The sequence below is a fragment of the Erpetoichthys calabaricus genome, chromosome 15, assembly GCF_900747795.2.
Source record: "Erpetoichthys calabaricus chromosome 15, fErpCal1.3, whole genome shotgun sequence".
NCBI classification, from domain to species: domain Eukaryota; kingdom Metazoa; phylum Chordata; class Cladistia; order Polypteriformes; family Polypteridae; genus Erpetoichthys; species Erpetoichthys calabaricus.
The window spans coordinates 40132101-40152976 of record NC_041408.2 but is presented as its reverse complement, the minus strand read 5'-3'; the positions used below and the strand labels follow the sequence as shown (position 1 = coordinate 40152976).

The following is a 20876-nucleotide window of genomic DNA, read 5'->3' as shown; positions in this document are numbered from 1 at the left end:
ACTTTTAAGCTATTAACTCTTTAATGGATGCTTCTATTTAGACTAGACACAGTTGTAGCCAATGCCTGCACTTTGGTAGAAACCCTGTGAATCTAGCTCAGTGAGCTTCTGTGTAAATGATATTTTATCTTTTAGTGGTAGCACTGCATAAAATGTTACCACAAATTATGCAACAAGTAGATGATGAATGTTTGTAAAAGAATTTTTTAAGGCTGCCAAGTATGGTGTTTTTTTAATAAAGCATTATTCACTTCAAAGAGTCAATGGAGGTTCTAATTGGGGCTCTCAAGAGACTTAGCAAGAAGTCTGTGTGTCTGGGCTTGTGAGTGTCCCGGATAACAACTAATATCCAGGGCTTTAATGACCTCTTGGGCAAAAAGATGAAGGTCCAAGTCTTTAGAGTCCTGGTGCTTCCTGTTTTGCTATATGGTTGCGAGACAAGGACGCTTTCCAGTGACCTGAGATGAAGACTGTACTCCTTCGGTACTTTGTCTCTTTAGAGAATCCTTGGGTACCGCTGGTTTGACTTTATGTCGAATGAGTGGTTGCTTGTAGAGTCCTGAATGAGGCACATTACCTGCATTGTGAGGAAGCGTCAGTTACGGCTCTATAGCCATGAGGCACGATTCCCTGAGGGTGATCTGGCTCACAGGATCCTCACTGTTGATGACCCAAGTGGCTGGACCAGGCCAAGGGGATGCCCACGTAACACCTGGCTCCGGAAGAAAGAGGGTCATTTCTGAAGGGTGGGACTGGACTGCGTGTCTGCCTGGATGGTTGCCAACCAGGATCCCAAGCTGTTTCATCGTGTGATGGGTGCGGCAACACACTGTACCAGTGCAAGCTCCCCAACCTAACCTGACCTAACACACACACACTCACACACATATACAGGTCAAATCTCATTACTTTTTGTAGGTCCAGACAAAAGATCATATAACATCATGTTTAACAGATTACATTTTAACGAAATGTAAATTTCAGTACATCAAAGGTTTTTTTCAACCAAAAATGACCACCAAAGATAATAATGTCATGCAAAAAATACTTAATGCTGCGCCTATGCTTTCACAAGTCTCGGGAACCCTGTAATAGTCCCTTTCTCGTCAGGCCAAAAGAAAGTAACATTATACTGAGAAATTTCCAGTCTCTGGCAGTCTTAGCAAGAGTGTAGGCATGACATTATACACATAGCCGAATACTGAGCGTCCACGTGGGTAGTTATACGTATACTGTACTGTTCGAGGTTTATAAGCTTCTCAAAGTTTTCTTTGCAATGAACAAAAAAAAGAGAAACTGTCAGTTTCTAACATCTCATTTTCAAATAAAATATTTTTTGCAGTTTAAGAAGCACTGTTTTTTATACAAGTATTTTAAAGATTGGGTCACAGATTTGCATGACAGGCAGGAAGGCAAGTCCACGTTTCCAAGGAAAATACAGGATGGATGGATGGATAGATAGATACTTTATTAATCCCAAGGGGAAATTCACATACTCCAGCAGCACCTTACTCATACAAAAAACAATATTAAATTAAAGATTGATAATAATGCAGGTAAAAACAGACAATAACTTTATATAATGTTAACGTTTACCACCCCGGGTGGAATTGAAGAGTCGCATAGTTTGGGGGAGGAACGATCTCCTCAGTCTGTCAGTGGAGCAGGACAGTGACAGCAGTCTGTCGCTGAAGCTGCTCCTCTGTCTAGAGATGACACTGTTTAGTGGATGCAGTGGATTTTCCATAATTGATAGGAGCTTGCTGAGCGCCCGTCGCTCTGCCACAGATGTCAAACTGTCTAGCTCCATGCCAACAATAGAGCCTGCCTTCCTCACCAGTTTGTCCAGGCGTGAGGCATCTTTCTTCTTAATGCTGCCTCCCCAGCACACCACCGCGTAGAAGAGGGTGCTCGCCACAACCGTCTAATAGAACATCTGCAGCATCTTATTGCAGATGTTGAGGTTTATTCATGTATAGAGAGGGCAGGTGGAGAGGGCTCAAGACTTCATTCAAAATAGGACCTGTTACTTCAGTACTTAATCACACCAGATATGAGCCACGACATGGGGGCAATCTCCTACTTTAGCTTCCATCTTCACATTAGAAGAACAACAGCAGCTCAGAATCACCACTGTGGCAGACCAGGAGTGTGTGAGGATGAGCAGGTCACAGCCTGGTGTCAAATGTTCTAAACATCATGTGACAAGCACATTATGCGGTAATCCTGATGCTGCAGAGGACAACCAATTGATTTGCCCTTGGTTTACTGTTTAGCAGATGGAACAGAGCAAAAATGGAGGTGTTCTTGTGCCATTGCCGTTAGAAATGGCGAGTCACTGTCACAATAGTAAACATGTAGAGACATACATACACATACACACATATACAGTGCATCCGGAAAGTATTCACAGCGCATCACTTTTTGCACATTTTGTTATGTTACAGCCTTATTCCAAAATGGATTAAATTCATTTTTTTCCTCAGAATTCTACACACAACACCCCATAATGACAACATGAAAAAAGTTTGAGTGTTTTGCAAATTTATTCAAAATAAAAAAATTGAGAAAGCACATGTACATAAGTATTCACAACCTTTGCAGTGAAGCTCGAAATTGAGCTCAGGTGCATCCTGTTTCCCCTGATCATCCTTGAGATGTTTCTGCAGCTTAATTGGAGTCCACCTATGGTAAATTCAGTTCACTGGACATGATTTGGAAAGGCACACACCTGTCTATATAAGGTCCCACAGTTGACAGTTCATGTCAGAGCACAAACCAAGCATGAAGTTAAAGGAATTGTCTGTAGACCTCTGAGACAGGATTGTCTCGAGGCACATATCTGGGGAAGGTTACAGAAAAATTTCTGCTGCTTTGAAGGTCTGAATGAGCACAGTGGCCTCCATCATCCGTAAGTGGAAGAAGTTCAAAACCACCAGGACTCTTCCTAGAGCTGGCTGGCCATCTAAACTGAGCAATCGGGGGAGAAGGGCCTTAGTCAGGGAGGTGACCAAGAACCCGATGGTCACTCTTCTCAGAGCTCAAGATGTCCTCTGTGGAGAGAGGAGAACCTTCCAGAAGGACAACCATCTCTGCAGCAATCCACCAATCAGGCCTGTATGGTAGAGTGGCCAGACAGAACCCACTCCTTAGTAAAAGGCACAGGGCAGCCTGCCTGGAGTTTGCCAAAAGGCACCTGAAGGACTCTCAGACCATGAGAAAGAAAATTCTTTGGTCTGATGAGACAAAGATTGAACTCTTTGGTGTGAATGCCAGGCGTCACGTTTGGAGGAAACCTGGCACCATTCCTACAGTGAAGCATGATGGTGGCAGCATCATGCTGTGGGGATGTTTTTCAGTGGCAGGAACTGGGAGACTAGTCAGGATAAAGGGAAAGATGACTGCAGCAATGTACAGAGACATCCTGGATGAAAACCTGCTCCAGAGCGCTCTTGATCTCAGACTGGGGCAACGGATCATCTTCCAGCAAGACAATGACCCTAAGCACACAGCCAAGATATCGAAGGAGTGGCTTCAGGACAACTCTGTGAATGTCCTTGAGTGGCCCAGCCAGAGCCCAGACTTGAATCCGACTGAACATCTCTGGAGAGATCTTAAAATGGCTGTGCACTGACGCTTCCCATCCAACCTGATGGAGCTTGAGAGGTGCTGCAAAGAGGAATGGGCAAAACTGGCCAAGGATAGGTGTGCCAAGCTTGCGGCATCATATTCAACAAGACTTGAGGCTGAAATTGCTGCCAAAGGTGCATCAACAAAGTATTGAGAAAAGGCTGTGAATACTTATGTACATGTAATTTCTCAGTTTTTTTTTTATTTTTAATAAATTTGCAAAAACCTCAAGTAAACTTTTTTCACATTGTCATTACGGGGTGTTGTGAGCAGAATTCTGAGGAAAAAAATGAATTTAATCCATTTTGGAATAAGGCTGTAACATAGCAAAAGGTGGAAAAAGTGATGCACTGTGAATACTTTCTGGATGCAATGTATACAGTTAGGTCCATAAATATTTGGACAGAGACTTTTTTCTAATTTTGGTTCTGTACATTACCACAATGAATTTTAAATGAAACAACTCAGTTACAGTTGAAGTGCAGACTTTCAGCTTTAATTCAGTGGGGTGAACAAAACGATTGCATAAAATTTTGAGGCAACTAAAGCATTTTTTTTAACACAATCCCTTCATTTCAGGGGCTCAAAAGTAATTGGACAAATTAAATAACTGGAAATAAAATGTTCATTTCTAATACTTGGTTGAAAACCCTTTACTAGCAATGACAGCCTGAAGTCTTGAACTCATGGACATCACCAGATGCTGGGTTTCCTCCTTTTAATGCTCTGCCAGGCCTTTACTGCAGTGGCTTTCAGTTGCTGTTTGTTTGTGGGCCTTTCTGTCTGAAGTTTAGTCTTCAACAAGTGAAATGCATGCTGAATTGGGTTAAGATCAGGTGACTGACTTGGCCATTCAAGAATTTTCCACTTCTTTACTTTAATAAACTCCTGGGTTGTTTGGCTGTATGTTTTGGGTCATTGTCCATCTGTATCATTGAACACCGCCCAATCAATTTGACCGCATTTAGCTGGATTTGAGCAGACAGTATGTCTCTGAACACCTCAGAATTCATTCGGCTGCTTCTGTCCTGTGTCATATCATCAATAAACACTAGTGTCCCAGTGCCACTGGCAGCCATGCACGCCCAAGCCATCACACTGCCTCCACCGTGTTTTACAGATGATGTGGTATGCTTTGTATAATGAGCTGTTCCATGCCTTCTCCATACTTTTTTCTTGCCATCATTCTGGTAGAGGTTGATCCTGGTTTCATCTGTCCAAAGAATGTTTTTCCAGAACTGTGCTGGCTTTTTTAGATGTTCTTTAGCAAAGTCCAATCTAGCCTTTCTATTCTTGAGGCATATGAGTGGCTTGCACCTTGCAGTGCACCCTCTGTATTTACTTTTATGCAGTCTTCTCTTTATGGTAGACTTGGATATCGATACGCCTACCCCCTGGAGAGTGTACATGTGATTTCTCAGTTTTTTTATTTTTAATAAATTTGCAAAAATCTCAAGTAAACTTTTTTCACGTTGTCATTATGGGGTGTTGTGTGTAGAATTCTGAGGAAAAAAATGAATTTAATTCATTTTGGAATAAGGCTGTAACATAACAAAATGTGGAAAAAGTGATGCGCTGTGAATACTTTCCGGATGCACTGTAGGTTAAGCACAATTGAGAAAATGAATAAAGTAGATGAAGAAAGTGACAGATATTAGAGGAAGACAGTTATGCAAGTATTGGAGAAAGTGAAACTGAAGAGAACAGTGAAATTTTGGATAACATTGCTGAAGAAGCATCTAAGCTTACTACTATTCAACATATGCATTGTGCTATTCATACTCTGCAACTTGCAATAAAGAGATGGATTAAAAGATTGTTATGCAGCTACTCTAGTTGGCAAATTGAGGCAAGTAACTGTTGCAGCCAGGGCCTCTAAAACAGATGCCATTTTGAAAAGACATGCAGGAAAAGGAGCCATTTTGGATCAAACAACATGCTGGGGAAGCACTTATTTGATGGTAAAGCGTTTACTTGAACTAAAAGACTTTCTTGAAGAACTAGAAAGTACTTTCTCACCCCTTTACTGTCACCAAGAGGTTGCAACATAATGATTTAACACCCGGTAAATTTTTCTTGGAATGGAAGAGCTTGATATATTGCCTGAACAAAAGTGGAGGGTTAATAGCTGATGGCATTGTATCTTCAATGAAGAAAAGAGAGTCTCTTACTGGATAATCACCTCTTTTTAGCTGCTATTTATGTTGATCCAATGAGCCAAATTTTGTTGAGCAGTGACCAGATTGCTAATGGTAAAAAAGGCACTCTGATGTAGCAGTTCACATGAAGGGATTACTACTTCCTGAAACACCACCACTGGATGAAGCTATAGGCACTGGTAACTCAGGATCATCCTCTTCAAATGAAGAATTAGACTTTGATTCCTATTTAGACAAAATGGAAGTTTCAAAAGCAACGCTGCCTATGCGTGAAAGATAAACGACCAGTAAATGTCCAAATAAAGAGATTTCAGCAGGAGTTTTTTTAAACAATTAAAAGAAGCTGAAAAGTATGATCACTCATCAAAACTGACTGAAGAAGCCGCCATCCTTGTTGATCCAGAGATTATTAGTGATGTGGCTAGAACTGTAAGAGCAATGCCACCCACCCAAATCAGTGTTGAAAGACTATTTTCAGCTCTAAAAATAATCAAGTCAGATTTAAGAGCTTCTATGAAAGAGGATCTGACAGAAGCAATTCTGTTTCTTAGAACACTGCATTGAGTTAATTTTGTATTGCATTTAACAGGTATTCTACTCTACAACTGTATTCCAAGTTTAAAATGTAAACTGTTTTAGTTTTTCCAGCTTTTGTTTTTGTGTTCATGTAGTTAAGCTTTGTTTTTGTTTTAAAACTACTGAAAAATGTGGTTTATATTTTTTGAACTGGTAAAGTTCCTGTTCCCGATTTTTATACATGCTACTGCTTTATAGCCACTTGATAAAAACAATAAATAAAACCTTATTGTTTTCATTTTTTTGTCTTTTGTTTAACTGGTCAATACGAAAGTGAGTCAGCTTCCTAGCCAGTAGTTCTGTGGTTAAATGACGTGTATGTTGCCTTCCTTCAATCAACATGGAAAATACATTAGCATATTAAATACAGAGGAGTCAGAGTCAATGTCAGAAGTACCGGAAACTAAGGAGTCGGAGTAGAAGAATTTATTTACCGACTCCACAGCCCTGGTGGGGGATCGGTTGACAGCTCAGCCCTTCTTTTCACTCAAGTGTCTAAGACATACTGTATAGTCATAAGTCTGATGACACAATTATGAAATTGATCATCGACCTTACGGCCTTGGGAGATCTGATCCCAAGAACACTTATGAACACAGTTATAATAATAATAATTCTTTGCATTTATATAGCGCTTTCTCACTACTCAAAGCGTTCAGCAATTGCAGGTTAAGGGCCTTGCTCAAGGGCTCAACAGAGCAGAGTCCCTATTGGCATTTACGGGATTCGAACCGGCAACCTTCCGATTGCCAGTGCAGATCCCTAGCCTCAGAGCCACCACTCCGCCTATGAGTTATGCTCAAACATGGTGTTCGTTATGAAAATGTTGTGACTAGCACAAAAGTCCAACAACTTATCGCTTGGGTTCAGATTGAGTAGTCTGTTCTTTCCAGTCACACCCTACCAGGTTTCACTGCCTTTGCCTACAAGTGTTAAGGTCTCTCAGTAGAATGTAAGAGCATCTTCCAGCACTCCCTTCAACATCTCCAAGAATGCTGAACACTCTGACCAAATTGCCGGCCCATAAGAACAAACAAGAGTCACAGCTTTTTCCCCAACTCAAAGTTTGCAACTGTCTAGTCCATTGGTGTAAACTACAATGTACATACACAGAGCTGGGGGCTATAACAACGCCTACACCCCTCCCAATGCTTCTCACCTTGGGCAATTCTAGAACAAAATAAAGTCCTGCTCCTCTCCAGGAGTTTAGTTCCAGAGCCCATGTTGTGCACTGAGATGAGCATAAGTATATCTAGATGGTATTTCTCTACCAGGGCGGCACGGTGGCGCAGTGGGTAGCGCTGCTGCCTCACAGTTGGGAGACCTGGGGACCTGGGTTCGCTTCCCGGGTCCTCCCTGCGTGGAGTTTGCATGTTCTCCCCGTGTCTGCATGGGTTTCCTCCGGGTGCTCCGGTTTCCTCCCACAGTCCAAAGATATGCAGGTTAGGTGGATTGGCGATCCTAAATTGGCCCTAGTGTGTGCTTGGTGTGTGGGTGTGTTTGTGTGTGTCCTGCGGTAGGTTGGCACCCTGCCCGGGATTGGTTCCTGCCTTGTGCCCTGTGTTGGCTGGGACTGGCTCCAGCAAACCCCCGTGACCCTGTGTTCGGATTCAGCGGGTTGGAAAATGGATGGATGGATTTCTCTACCACCTGCACTAGCTCAGGTTCCTTCCTCAACAGGCAAGGTCACATTCCATCTCCCTAGAGTCAGTTTCAGTAGCCAGAGATCAGAGGCAAGGCACTTACTTTCGACTGCTGCCCAAGTCAAGTTAAACAAGTACTTCTGGAAAACTAACAGTAAGTACAAACAGGATGAAGATTTTGAATTTAAGATCCATCTCACCCCCAACTCATTGCTCAAGAACATTGTTTTCAATTAAAACTTCTCAGCGATTTCCAGAAAGAAAACAGGGTAAATAACAAATATGAAAATTATTCTTTTTGGGTGACCAGAAGAGTAGATTCAAATGAAAATATTGCTTTTCATTGAACCATCTATGATTCTCTCGATACAGAATGATTTCAACTCTCATCTTTTTAAGCGCTTGAATCGTATTTCTGAGAAGATTTTAGGCCCGGATACTGAAAGGACCCTACACAAAAGACTACAGTAGTGAAGGAAGCTGCAAGAAGCAGGCATTTGAAATATAGATAGTGCCTGTCATTATGGCAATCATAGAATATACTAGTCAACACCAGCAACAAGTAAAACTATTACATTAAAGGATTACATTATTGATTACATCTTGCCTGAAGAAGGGGCCTGAGTTGCCTCGAAAGCTTGCATATTGTAATCTTTCTAGTTAGCCAATAAAAGGTGTCATTTTGCTTGGCTTTTTTCTACATTAAAGGAGATATTCATTTGTGACATATAAACAGGAAGGTTTTGAAATTTGACTATAAAGTAGGTAACAAACAAAATGTTAGTAGCTCACCACAAACATGGCCAAAGCCCAAATATAGCAACACTTTTAGGGAAGGCACCAGCTAATTTTTCATACATGTAATGGTGCAGCATATCATTTCAATGTAACCATATTCTAAACAAGAGTGAAAACTGATCTTCATTAAGGATGACGAAGAGGAGATGATACTGGCAGCATTGTAATTTTTGAACACTGAGTAATTTAAAAGTTACTAAGCTATAAATGAAGAATATAAATACCTCACCTAAAAACATCTAAAACTCATTTGGATGATTTAATATGGTAAAGTACAAATTTAAAATTAATTTAACATTTTTTTCAAAAGAAGAACTAATGTAATAAAATCATTAAAATTATTTCTAAATGAAAGAATGCTATGCAAAGTAAAACATACCATTAATATAATAGGAGTTGATGTACTGGATAGCTGCTCGACTAACATCAGCTGATTGAGCTCTCAGAGCAATTCCCCACAACTGATCCATACCACATAGCTGAAAGTGAACAAAATCAAATTTAATTTAAATACAATTATACAGTTCTAATAAATCAACATGGTTTCTCAAAGTACAATGAAAATATAGATTTTCAACATTACAAAAAACTACAGTACTGTGAAACAATAATTAGACCCATTATTTTTATTCTGGGTGACATCATTAAAATTATTTGCCTAGATATTTTTTCCATGTACAATTGCATTTTTGAGCTAGAAATGCTGTTATGGAAAAAAAAACTCAAAATGTCCCATTATTTTAACACTAGAATTACCAGAGTCTACGAAAAAACTCGTAGATCCGGCCCACCTTAAAACCGTTCTCACCTCTCTTTTGTCTTCTAAATGTGCCGATTATGAGGAGCAGCCGGCTATTCCATCCCCCACCATCGCAGAACGTTCACTAAGTTTTCCCAGCTCATGGCTTGTTTGATTACCTGGGAGTGACTGAACTGCTGGAGTTTTAGAATAGAAATAATAGATCGCTATTTGGAATACTTGCATTTCATGCGTGTTCCGTTTCTACAGTAATCTGTGTAAACACATTGCTAAAACAGAAACTTTTTCATATTTTAGTAATAAATGTTACAAAATGTAGAATGTGTAAAGCCCGAGTTCCTAAGATCAAATAAACACTTCCACAAAAGCTTCACACACCATATAACAGTTTCCGTGGCGTAGCGCGCTAAGATTTGCTTCTCAGACCGAGTAGCTTTTCTTTGCCTCACAAACATGAGTTCAATTCCCCCCTGGGGATAAAGTGTTCCTTCTTTTTTTTGTTTTTAACCTCAAACAGACATAAAATTTGTAAATTGGTATGCACTGTCAGTTAATGAGATCATTATATTTTCATGTGGGATGCTCCTTTTAAAATATTTTTTAACAATTGAGACTGCAATTAACATGAACAACTGTCCTTATAACTTATTTTTTTCAAGATCCATAACACACAGACAGACAGAGCACTGCGTAATACAGAGACAGACAGGCAGAGATATACAAACAAACAGGGAAGGCACACGTACTGAAAGAAAAAGCACTGAATAAGCGCACCCGCTCTAACATCACCCCTCCCCCGATCTGGCTCTCTAAGTAACAGCGCAAGTACAGACGCAAACCAAGTGTAATCAAGAGTCCTGGTTTGATCCCCACTCACTCCTATATTTGCCGTTTTCAGTAGTAAGCTGCTCTTTTTGTTAATATTATACAGTACACACATGCACTTGATTTGTGTCTGTACTTGCGCTGTTACTTAGAGAGTCAGATTGGGGGAGCTTATTCAGTGCTGCAGAAACAACGTGCATGTTGATTTTTTTTTTCTTTCAGTACATGTGCCTTCCCTCTTTGTTTGTATATCTCTGCCTGTCTGTCTCTGTATTATGCAGTGCTCTGTCTGTCTGTGTGTTATGGATCTTGAAAAAAATAAGTTATAAGGACGGTTTGCTGACTTGGAGCACCACTGCCTTACTGTGCCACAGAGACGCGAGTTCGATACCCAGCATTGAAGAAAGTGTTTTTTTTTTCCTCAAACGGACATTGAATTTATAAATTGGTATGCACTGTAAATCGTTAACTTTAAAATGTCAATCGCGGTTATTTCTGTTGATTAATTCATGCTGTTTTACTTAAGAGTCAGAACAGGAGCTTTTTCAGCTTATTCAGCTTCTGATCTGACTCAAACAGCGCCAGTATAACTTCACACCCAACCTGACGCTGTTCGTTTTCAAATAATATTGCATTACTTCGACGATGTTTTCTGATTGGTACTATTCGCGTCATAAAATGATTTCTTCAAAACGTCACATATATTTGTCTCTTTTTTAAAATGTGCGTTGTAGCACTCAGCAACTGGCCACCTGCATGTTCTTGCACACACTAAATCAAACAGCGCTATATGCAATCATCAGATTCAAATGTTAACAGTTATATAGCACAGAATGGAAATCAGCAGTTCTTAGCATTCCACCTACTGTAACTTGCTTTCTTTTTTCTTCGGTTATAGTCTTGAATAAAAGTGCACTTGTTTTGTTATACTTTTACATCAACATATGTTCCTGTGTTTGAGCTACATGGGCATGCTCAAAAATACACGTATAATGCCACGAAAAGTGCATGCAGACACTTCAGTTCGCAAGCATTGGTACGACAATGCAGTCACAAGTACACTGCAGAGCTTTAGCAGTGTCAGATGGGGAGTGTCTGATGATTGCATATAGCGCTGAAGTTACTGCTCTTTACTATGCTTTCCTCTGCATGTCCTGGAGTACAAAAGAAACAGCATACAGCAACACGTGGGGACTGGCAATACTGGGGGGAAAAAACACGCGGTCGTATGTATCGTGATACACTGCAGAACTATAGCACGTCTTTATGTAAAAACAGCAGTGTCAGGTGGGGGGCGGTAGGGATGGATCCTGAACGCGACTGAGACAATGAAAAGTTAATTTAAAAAAAATAAAGCTAACCTTTACAAATATCATAAATTACACCAGCTGTTACAGACTGAAATCAAATGTATCTTTTTATTCTAAAATAGTGAAATAAGAACACTTCTCAAATGGGAGTTGTGCAGGATCGAACTCATGAGCTTCTGATTCCCAGTCAGCGACTGATACTGTTACGCCACGGATGAAGTGATAGTTAATTCATATCAATGTCTCACACTAAGGCGGCTTTTTTGGGCGGTGGCTTTTTTTGTACCTTTTGTGAAAGTGTTTCTTTGATATTTGGACTTCAGGCTTCATACATTATATAGTTTATGCCTACATTTTGTCAATTGCTACTAGAATATATAACACGTTTCTGTTTTAACAATGTGTTTACACAGATTACTGTAGAAATGCAACACATATGAAATGCGTGTGTTCCAAATAACAATCTTATTATTTCTACTCTAAAACTCCACTTCACTCCCAGGTAATCAATCAAGGCAAGAGCTGGGAAAAGCTTGTTTACGTTCTAAGTCGTTGGGGGGGATGGAATAGCTGGCTGCTGGCAGCTTGTCTTTATCAGTACATTTAGATGACAAAAGACGCTGGCGGAGAGGTGAGAAAGGTTTTAAGAAGCGATTTAAGGTGGGCCGGATATACGAGTTTTTTCGTAGGCTCTGGTAATTCTAGTGTTAATTAAATTTTATGTTTTTTGAATAAATTTAACTTTGAGCAGAAAAATCACTGAATTTTTGCCTAAACAGATGTATGCTTTATTTAGTAAACAATGAAACAATTAGCAGTTGTGAGAAAACATGACTCAGTAAGAATAGCTCCTAAACATTTTTCTGACATTTATTAAAGTCATAATAAAAGCAATATGAATTAACAAAACATAAATTAAGTAATACCACACTGTCACATCTTTACTAAACATACTCTTTAAATATTTATGGTCAAAGATGGAAACAGTATGTGAACCCTTATGATTTAGTAACTTGCATCTGACCTGCACAGTATGTGAGAGGTATTCTGCACCCTTCCACTTTTCAGAACCATGCAGGTATTTTGAGCCTTTGCTCTTTTCAGAACTGTGTTAGTTAATTTACTGCATACTTCTGGGAGGTACCACATGAAAGGCTCTCTTTAGTCACATCACTTCATTTCAAAATGGTTCTGAATGTCTAAAACAGAAAAATCCTGTATTTTGGAATTGTAATTCACTTTATTCCTGTGTTTCATGAAACAACTTCGTATAGAATTAGGAAATTATTGTTTCCTCAATGATTGAAATATATCAAATTCATAAGGCCATAAATAAACTGCAAACTATGATTCTCCCAACACAATAATTCACAATTAGTGTAAGGTGATTTATTTTGCAAACGTAAGAACTTCATTAATTTCTTTCTTTCTAGAGAGTGATGGCTTCCAATATCATATTGCCAAATGAAAACATATTGTTTTCTCACTTTAACCTAATAAACAAGATATTAAGTACAAGAGAGGCAGCATGTCACATTTTTTAAATTGCACACATATTTTCCAGGTGAACAGACACCAAAACACAACATTATCCACATTTCTATATTTCTCCACAAGGAAAAAACACTACACAAAACCCACCCTTTGCTGAGTATATGCAGACTCCAAGTTCCATGCAGAATATAATGAGTAGGGCAAACGGATGTGGAATTAGTACAGAAAAACACCTTTAGAAAGACTTTTATTCCAGCTTCAATGGTATAAATTTTGCTTGTCACAAAACATCATGTGGCAGCATGGTGGTGCAGTGGTAGCGGTGCTGCCTCGCAGTAAGGAGACCTGGAGTTTGCATGTTCTCCCCGTGTATGCATAAGTTTCCTCCAGGTGCTCCGGTTTCCTCTCACAGTCCGAAAACATGCAGGTTAGGTGCACTGGCGATCCAAAATTGTCCCTAGTGTGTGCTTGGTGTGTAGGTGTGCCCTGCCCAGGATTTGTTCCTGCCTTGTGCCCTGTGCTGGCTGGGACTGGCTCTAGCAGACCACCGTGACCCTGTGTTAGGATATAGCAGGTTGGAAAATGACTGACTGACAGACAAAACATTATTTTTGTCATGAAATTTGACAGAGTGAGAAGCTTTAAATTTCTGGGAGTGACCATTAATAACTAACTAAAGTGGACACATTTTGTCTCTTGTTGGGCACAGCCTCTATATCCTCAGATGTCTGAGTGCAGCTTACATTTCTCCATCTTTGTCACACACGTTGACCATCCTCACTGGTAGCATAATATCCTCCCATGGAATCTACTTGGTTCAAGAATACACAACACTGAATGGATGGTGTAGGTGGCACAGAACATTATCAGCACCTAGCTGCATTCTAAACAGCACTTATGCAGCACTCACTGCCTTAGAAATGCAACCAGTAAATTTAAAAAACTCAGACATTCTGGAAACTTTCCTTACATTTTCCTACTGGCAAATGGTACAACGCCACTGGTACTTGCACTATAAGATTTAACAGTTTCAATCCACAGGATGTATGTATGTACAGTCATGTGTTGACTTACTGCTCTGTTTGAGACTGTCCATTTGGCTGTATGTCAAATTCGCCGCATGTCGGCCATAAAGTGTACAGGTAATTGACTGATGTGTGAACGTCATGTCTGGAAACGAAAGAGAGACAGCTCAGTTTGTGTTTTCTATAGTGTGAGAGTTAATTAAAAAAATACATTTTGTTCCTAAAAACTCTGTTTTGGTTGTTATTACAGAGCCGTACAGGAAATTTTACAGGGTTTTTTTAATTCTTTTTGCCCGCAGAGGAGCAAAAGCAGCCGAGTATTTGGGGAAGTGTTACTTGTACTTGATCTTGTTATTTGCATTCAAAGTAGCATTGGTGAGGCAGCGGATATTCAGTAAGCTAGTTTTTCTAGATTGAACAGTTTTTAGCCGTCGGGAAAGTAGAGCGGTTAAGATGGCGACAGCGTAGGGGTTCATTAATACAAAGTGATACAAATGGTGTGAGTGGAAAATGTTTAAGTAAGGAATGAGAGGGGTACAAAGTTAGGAGAACAAACACAGAAAAGTAAAGTTAACCTCAGAGAAGAAAACAGCAGGAAGTCGAGTGGTAGAAAATTACAGGAGTTTATGTGGTCTAAATGTTTAAAATTTTAGCAGATCTGAAATTTAATTTTTTGGCTTAGTTTTTTTAGTTGTAATATTTAAGTTAACTCAATTTTAATTTAAAAAAAAGAAAAACTTATAATAATTCAATATCCTGTTGGATGCTGGACTTTCTAGAGGATGGCTTGGAGGAGCCAGCCTTCTATGAGGCCTACATCTACAGGAGATGCCAGCTGATCCAGCAGATTCTTTAGAAAGAAGATAGAAAATGAATCAAAGAAATTATAAAGGACTAGCCGACCCACCGCGTAGTATACGCCACATAATTATTTATTGATGGGTGAACACTTCCTAAAAGACACAGTTGTCCAAATGGGGTGGGTTTGAGGATACGACTGTGAGTGAATGAAAAGATGGAACTCTGGAGAGAGCAACATACAATTGTCCGTGACTGAAAACTGGTTTTGGCAGATACAGGCATATCTTTTTGAAAGTCTGGGTGCCTTATTAATTGTCACTGGAAAGGCTAATCTAACAGGAAATTGTCTGCGTGTAAAAGGCAAATTTGAATCTGATGGGGTCAGGGAAATCCGGGGAATAAGGACAGTTTGTAGCAGCTGTGATAGTTTTACACTTTAGTACATTGCGGTGAATGCTGGTAACAGTCAGTCTAGTGTCATTACAGAGACTTCTTGCTGGCATGAGGTTTCTGAGAAGCATGACGACTGAACCAATTTTAATTCTGAGTTTTATGCGGAGGTATGCCAGCGGGAGTAAGACTGCTAAGAAATTCTTCGGGGAATGAAAGTTGATCTGCGGGATCATCTGTGACGATGGGAGTCAACGCTGGTGAAAGTTACTTCGTCGGTAGGGATAAGTTTTAGTACTTGTTCATTAAGGTGTAGCGAGTCTTCGTTGGTGACGCTTAACCCTTTAACCGCCAACTCCCTAAATATTCCCCACGCCAGGCGAAATCTGAACAATTTTCGTTTTTTTACTTTTTTACATTTTTTTTACATTTTTTACATTTATTCAAGCAGTATTGACCACTAAATGTTGTGCAAGTTGCCAGTGTATACACGAAATCTATAAATGTGACCTGAATTCTCAGCTAAGCAAAACATCTTGATACCAAACCGTGCCCTTTTCAATGGTAGATACTGTCGAAACTGTAAGCGGCCCTTCCACGACAATAAACTTTCATCAACTGCAACTGACGGTCCTGGCATGTAGGGCAACTGAAATGCTTCAAATAAATGATCAATCAAAGGACGTAGCTTGAACAAGTGGTCGCGGTTTGGATCTTTCTTATCTGGCTCGTTTCTGTTGTCATTCAAATGAAAGAATTTCAGCAGCAAAGAGAATCGGTTACGTGTCATGACAGCTGCAAAAATAGGTGTTGCATACATAGGATCTGTAGACCAGTACATCTCAATATCTGGTTTTCTGATTATTCCCATCAACATCAAAATCCCAATTAATTTTTTCATTTCGTTTTCATCAGTGTCAAACCAAGCACGAACACGGGAATGTGGAGGTAAATTGGGATTTTTCTCAATAAACTGTGCTGCATACAGATTTGTCTGATGAACAAAATGTCTGATCAAATCAGGTGACACAAACAGCTCATAAAACTGCTCAGCAGTGTAATTGTTTACATCAACAATAAAGCCACACGTTCCCTCAAACGAATGCAGAAAAGGTAGTTCACCACGGGCAGCAGCCCACCTGAGATGCTGGGGATACACCCACTCAGCGCCGTCATCCGATGCGTCTTCATTCACAGTATCATGCAGCGCACGTTGCTGCTCATCACTGTCGCTAAAATCTTCTTCAGAACTGCTACAATCATGATCAGAACTGTCCAAAATCGCCTGCAAAGCCTCACTTGAAGTCAGTTTACGTTTCGCCATATTCACAGCTGTTACATGCAAATCACGTCACATGACCGGCCAAAACAACCACAGACTTGTCGAAATACAACGTAGTAATAATACCCACGCCAAACTGTCAGTTATACTACTTGCCAGGCATTCATATAACCACAGGCAAATGTGCCGGATAATTCCGGCAGTATGGCGTTAGCAATAAAACAACGGTGCCGGATATATCCGGCAGAGGGCGGTTAAGGGGTTAATATAGCTGGCGTACTGAGTTGTTCCGGAGTCATAGTTGAGAAGTCGATGTCGCCATATAGTTGTTGAACGGGATCAGAAATAAAAGGAAAACAATGTGAAGGTAATGTTACAGGTGTTCCGTTTTTTCCATCTCCAACATCGAGGAGCCATTTTGCGAAATCTTGTTCATGAGGAAGAGCTGTCATATTTGTTGTCAGTGTAAGTACATGCATGTGACGCCACAAAGGTTGCTTGTTAATGCAACTGGCGACAGTAAGTGCTCGGGAGCCACGCATAATGACGGGGAGTATTTGTCGGAAATCGTTGGGGGCGGGCACATGAGCAGGCAGTGCGCAAGCCTCGAGAGCGAGGTTGGATGCGGGAGGAGGGTTAGAGTTGGCATTCGGGGGTCTGTCGTGCTTATCCCATGACGCGGGAGGAGGGTTAGAGTTGGCAGGCAGGGCTCTGTCGTGCGTACACCATGCGCACTGCCTGCTCATGCCTCGAGAGCAAGGGTGGACGCAGGAGGAGGGTTAGAGTTGGCGGGTGGGGCTCTGTTGTGCATGCGTGCGTACCCCATGGTCAGGCGACTTGGTCTGTTATATATATAGATAAGACTAAGCAACACATGAACAGGAGTTTTACTCAATAGTAATAAGCATGGGTTCAGAAGAGGTCCTGTTTTACCAACATGCTGGAATTCTGTGAGAAAGCAAGAAAAGGATATGATCTAAGCGGAGCATGTAATATTATTTATCTTGACTTTCAGAAAGCATTTGATAAGGTGCCACATGAGAGGGTTTGGGCATTAAACTAGACAAGCTGTGAATTCAGGGTGTTGTTGATAGATATATGCAAAAGTAGCACTGACACAAGAAGAGGGACTTTATGTTCTGAGGTACCCTATCAGAATTAGCAGATGTTAATAGTGCAGTTCCACAGGCGTCAGTGCTAGGGCTGCTGCTATTTTAAAATATATAAATGATTTGGGTTGGAATATAAGTAACAAGCTGGTTATGTTTGCAGGAGATACCCAAAAAGGTGAATTGGCTGATAATCTAGAAAAAGGGAGATGGACGTCTGCAGCAGAACTCCGAAAGCTGCAGAGATATTTTTTCTGTTTTTATTTTTATCATCCCGCTGTATCCCGTATTTACTCAACCCGAGGGAGTTCAATTACAGTATATGCAAGCATATATAAACATGAGTGGCAGAAAAAGGGCTAAGAAAGAAATGGAAATGACTGCTAAAGCGTCATACAAGCCTAGACGGGCATCAAGTTCAAGCTCAAGGTACAGCTTACCAGAGACTAACCTGAAACAGATAAGTAAAAGCACAGATTTCCCAGGACCTGTCGCTGCTGCATCATCTTCAGCCAAGAACGAAAGTGTGAGTGAATGTGCAAGAGAGTTGGGCCAGGAGAACTCGTCGATTACAGATGATTCATTGAAACTGAAAATGGCCTTACCTTCCGCATTGTTAACTACTTCTTGCGAGCGAGCAATATCGACTCCAACTGGGCTTGCCACTTCACCCACGGAGCACACAGAAGACCAAAACGATCTGTCCGAGCTGAAGGTAATGATCACCGCTCTCAGGGGGGACATAAAAGGGCTCAAGAATGATAAAAGGAAAGAAATAAAGGACATACACAAGACAAACGAGAAGCTGCTTGAGGATATTAAAGACCAGGAAAAACATTTAAGTGGTCACTTTAAGGCAACCTCTAAAGGTATGCTATAAAAAATTGAAGAAAAAATACAGGAAAATGCGTTTGAGAAGAAACTTAGAGCACATGTCGCTCAGTTGGAAGACGTTAAGCAAACATTCACGACTTGAATTGAAATAGCTGAACAACTGGCATCTACCGCTGACGGAAAAGCAACAGCTGCAAATTCCAAATGCAAAGTACTCAGAGACAGACTAGCTGTACTGAAAGATGGATGCAGAAGGAATAAAATTAGAATCGAGGGTCTTCCTGAGAATCATGAAGGTCCAAACCCAGTGAAATTGTAGCTGAACTATTCTCTAAAATAACTGGAGATGACTTCAAATCAGATACCGAGATAGCAGCAGCTTACTGCATATGTGGATAAAATACCTTAAAACCTAGGACTCTCATCGTGTGTTTTGAAAAATTACAATTTAAATTACATATAATGTTACTTCTCAGACAGAAACAAGAGATTATATCTGAAAATAACCACATTCATATTTTCCCTGACTTGTCACCCTCAACAGCTGCTAAACAGGCCGCATTTTACAACATTAAACAGCGCTTATGGAAATTCGAGATAAGATACTGCCTCTTGCATCCTGCCAAACTGAAAGTGGACATTCAAGGCAAGCTCTACAGTTTTACTTCTATGGAGGAAGCAGAAAAAGAGCTAAGAAAACTGATTCTGACATTTTTTTAAAATAAGATCATGAGTCACATCTGCTGTTTGATCTACTTGCAATGATACTGGTACCATAATTATACATCCTATTTCTGTCTCTGACACATTTTGTTTATATGTTAATTACAATTATATGCGTATATGTATACATGTGTAATTTTTTTTTTTTTTTCTTTTAGGGGAGTGTTTAACATACCCTTCCTTGGTTTATTGTATTAGGGTTTACTATGTTTATCCAGGGCTACTGTATAACATCATTCCCTGGGTTTACTATCTCAGTCTGTTTAAGATATTTTATGCTTATTGTATTTGGGCTGTATTGTCAATAGATATCTCTATTTTAATCCTTATGCACCGCTGCTGAGGGGCTTGCTTCGTTTTGGACATGCTCTGTCTCTAGTTATGTCAGAGGACTGGGACTTTGTGAAATGTGATCTAGCCTCACATGGGAAGGCAAAAGAAAGTATTCTCTCACCTAACAGGTCTAAACGCTAAAATAATATTTTTAAAGGAGACCCACATATTAGCAAGGATCAGGTTCAGCTGCACAGAGACTGGACTGGCCAAATATTCCATTCCCACTTTACAAAGAACACTAGAGATGTGGGAATTCTTATACATAGAACAATCTCATATGTAGTATCAGATGTAGTAGTAGTATCTGATCCTGAAGGGAGATATGTGATTGTCATGGGTTAATTTATTTAACTGTAAAGTGATTTTGATAAATATCTACGCACCCAATGTGGATGATAGGGACTTCACCCAAAACGTATTTTTTTTTTTTTTTTGTTCTTTGTTTCGCCTTATACAATTTCTTGTATTAGGAATTTGGTAGTTTTTGCATACCCCTTGGGGTCAGAGCGCAGGGTCAGCCATTGTACAGCGCCCCTGGAGCAATTACAGGTTAAGGGCCTTGCTCAAGGGCCCAGCAGAGCAGTGGCCTTTTTTGGCAGTGACGGGGATTCGAACAGGCAACCTTAGGAATTCCAGCGCAGCTCCTTAGCCTTAGAGCCACCACTCCACCCTTATTTGCATCCATTCCCAATATGAATACTCATAAAATTATAATGGCTGGGGACTTTAATTGTGTTTTAAATCCAGACCTACATAGGTCTCCTGCCACAGGGGTGATGGCATCTAACACTGCAAAAACAATTACACAGTTTATAATTGATCACAACTTATCAGACCCCTGCAGATTTCCAAACTCAAGAGCATATTCCTTCTACTCACCAGTGCATCACTGCTACTCAAGAATAATTTCTTTATAGATTATTTTTTGCCTATGATTAAATCTTGTTAGTAAAACGTTATTTTGTTATCTCCGACCACGCCTTTTTGATCATGGCGCTAAAATCACTATGCCCCACATACTCATCTCGCAGCTGGCGTCTTAACCCACTTTTATTAGCAGACGAGAACTGTTGAGAATTTATATCCAAAAAAATTCATTTTTTTTTAAAGACAAATACATCCTCTAAGGTATCTGCAGCAATACTCTGGGAAAACTCTGAATGCTTTCTTAAGAGGCCAGA

General features: G+C 40.2%; 1 protein-coding gene across 1 annotated transcript in view; it reads right to left on the bottom strand.

Annotated features, from left to right (window-relative positions):
* usp34 (ubiquitin specific peptidase 34) overlaps positions 1-20876 on the bottom strand; it is a 723586-nt gene that overhangs the window by 353183 nt on the left and 349527 nt on the right. Inside the window, 1 exon segment of the mRNA XM_051919324.1 lies at positions 9186-9285. Coding sequence (XP_051775284.1) covers positions 9186-9285 — 100 coding nt within the window.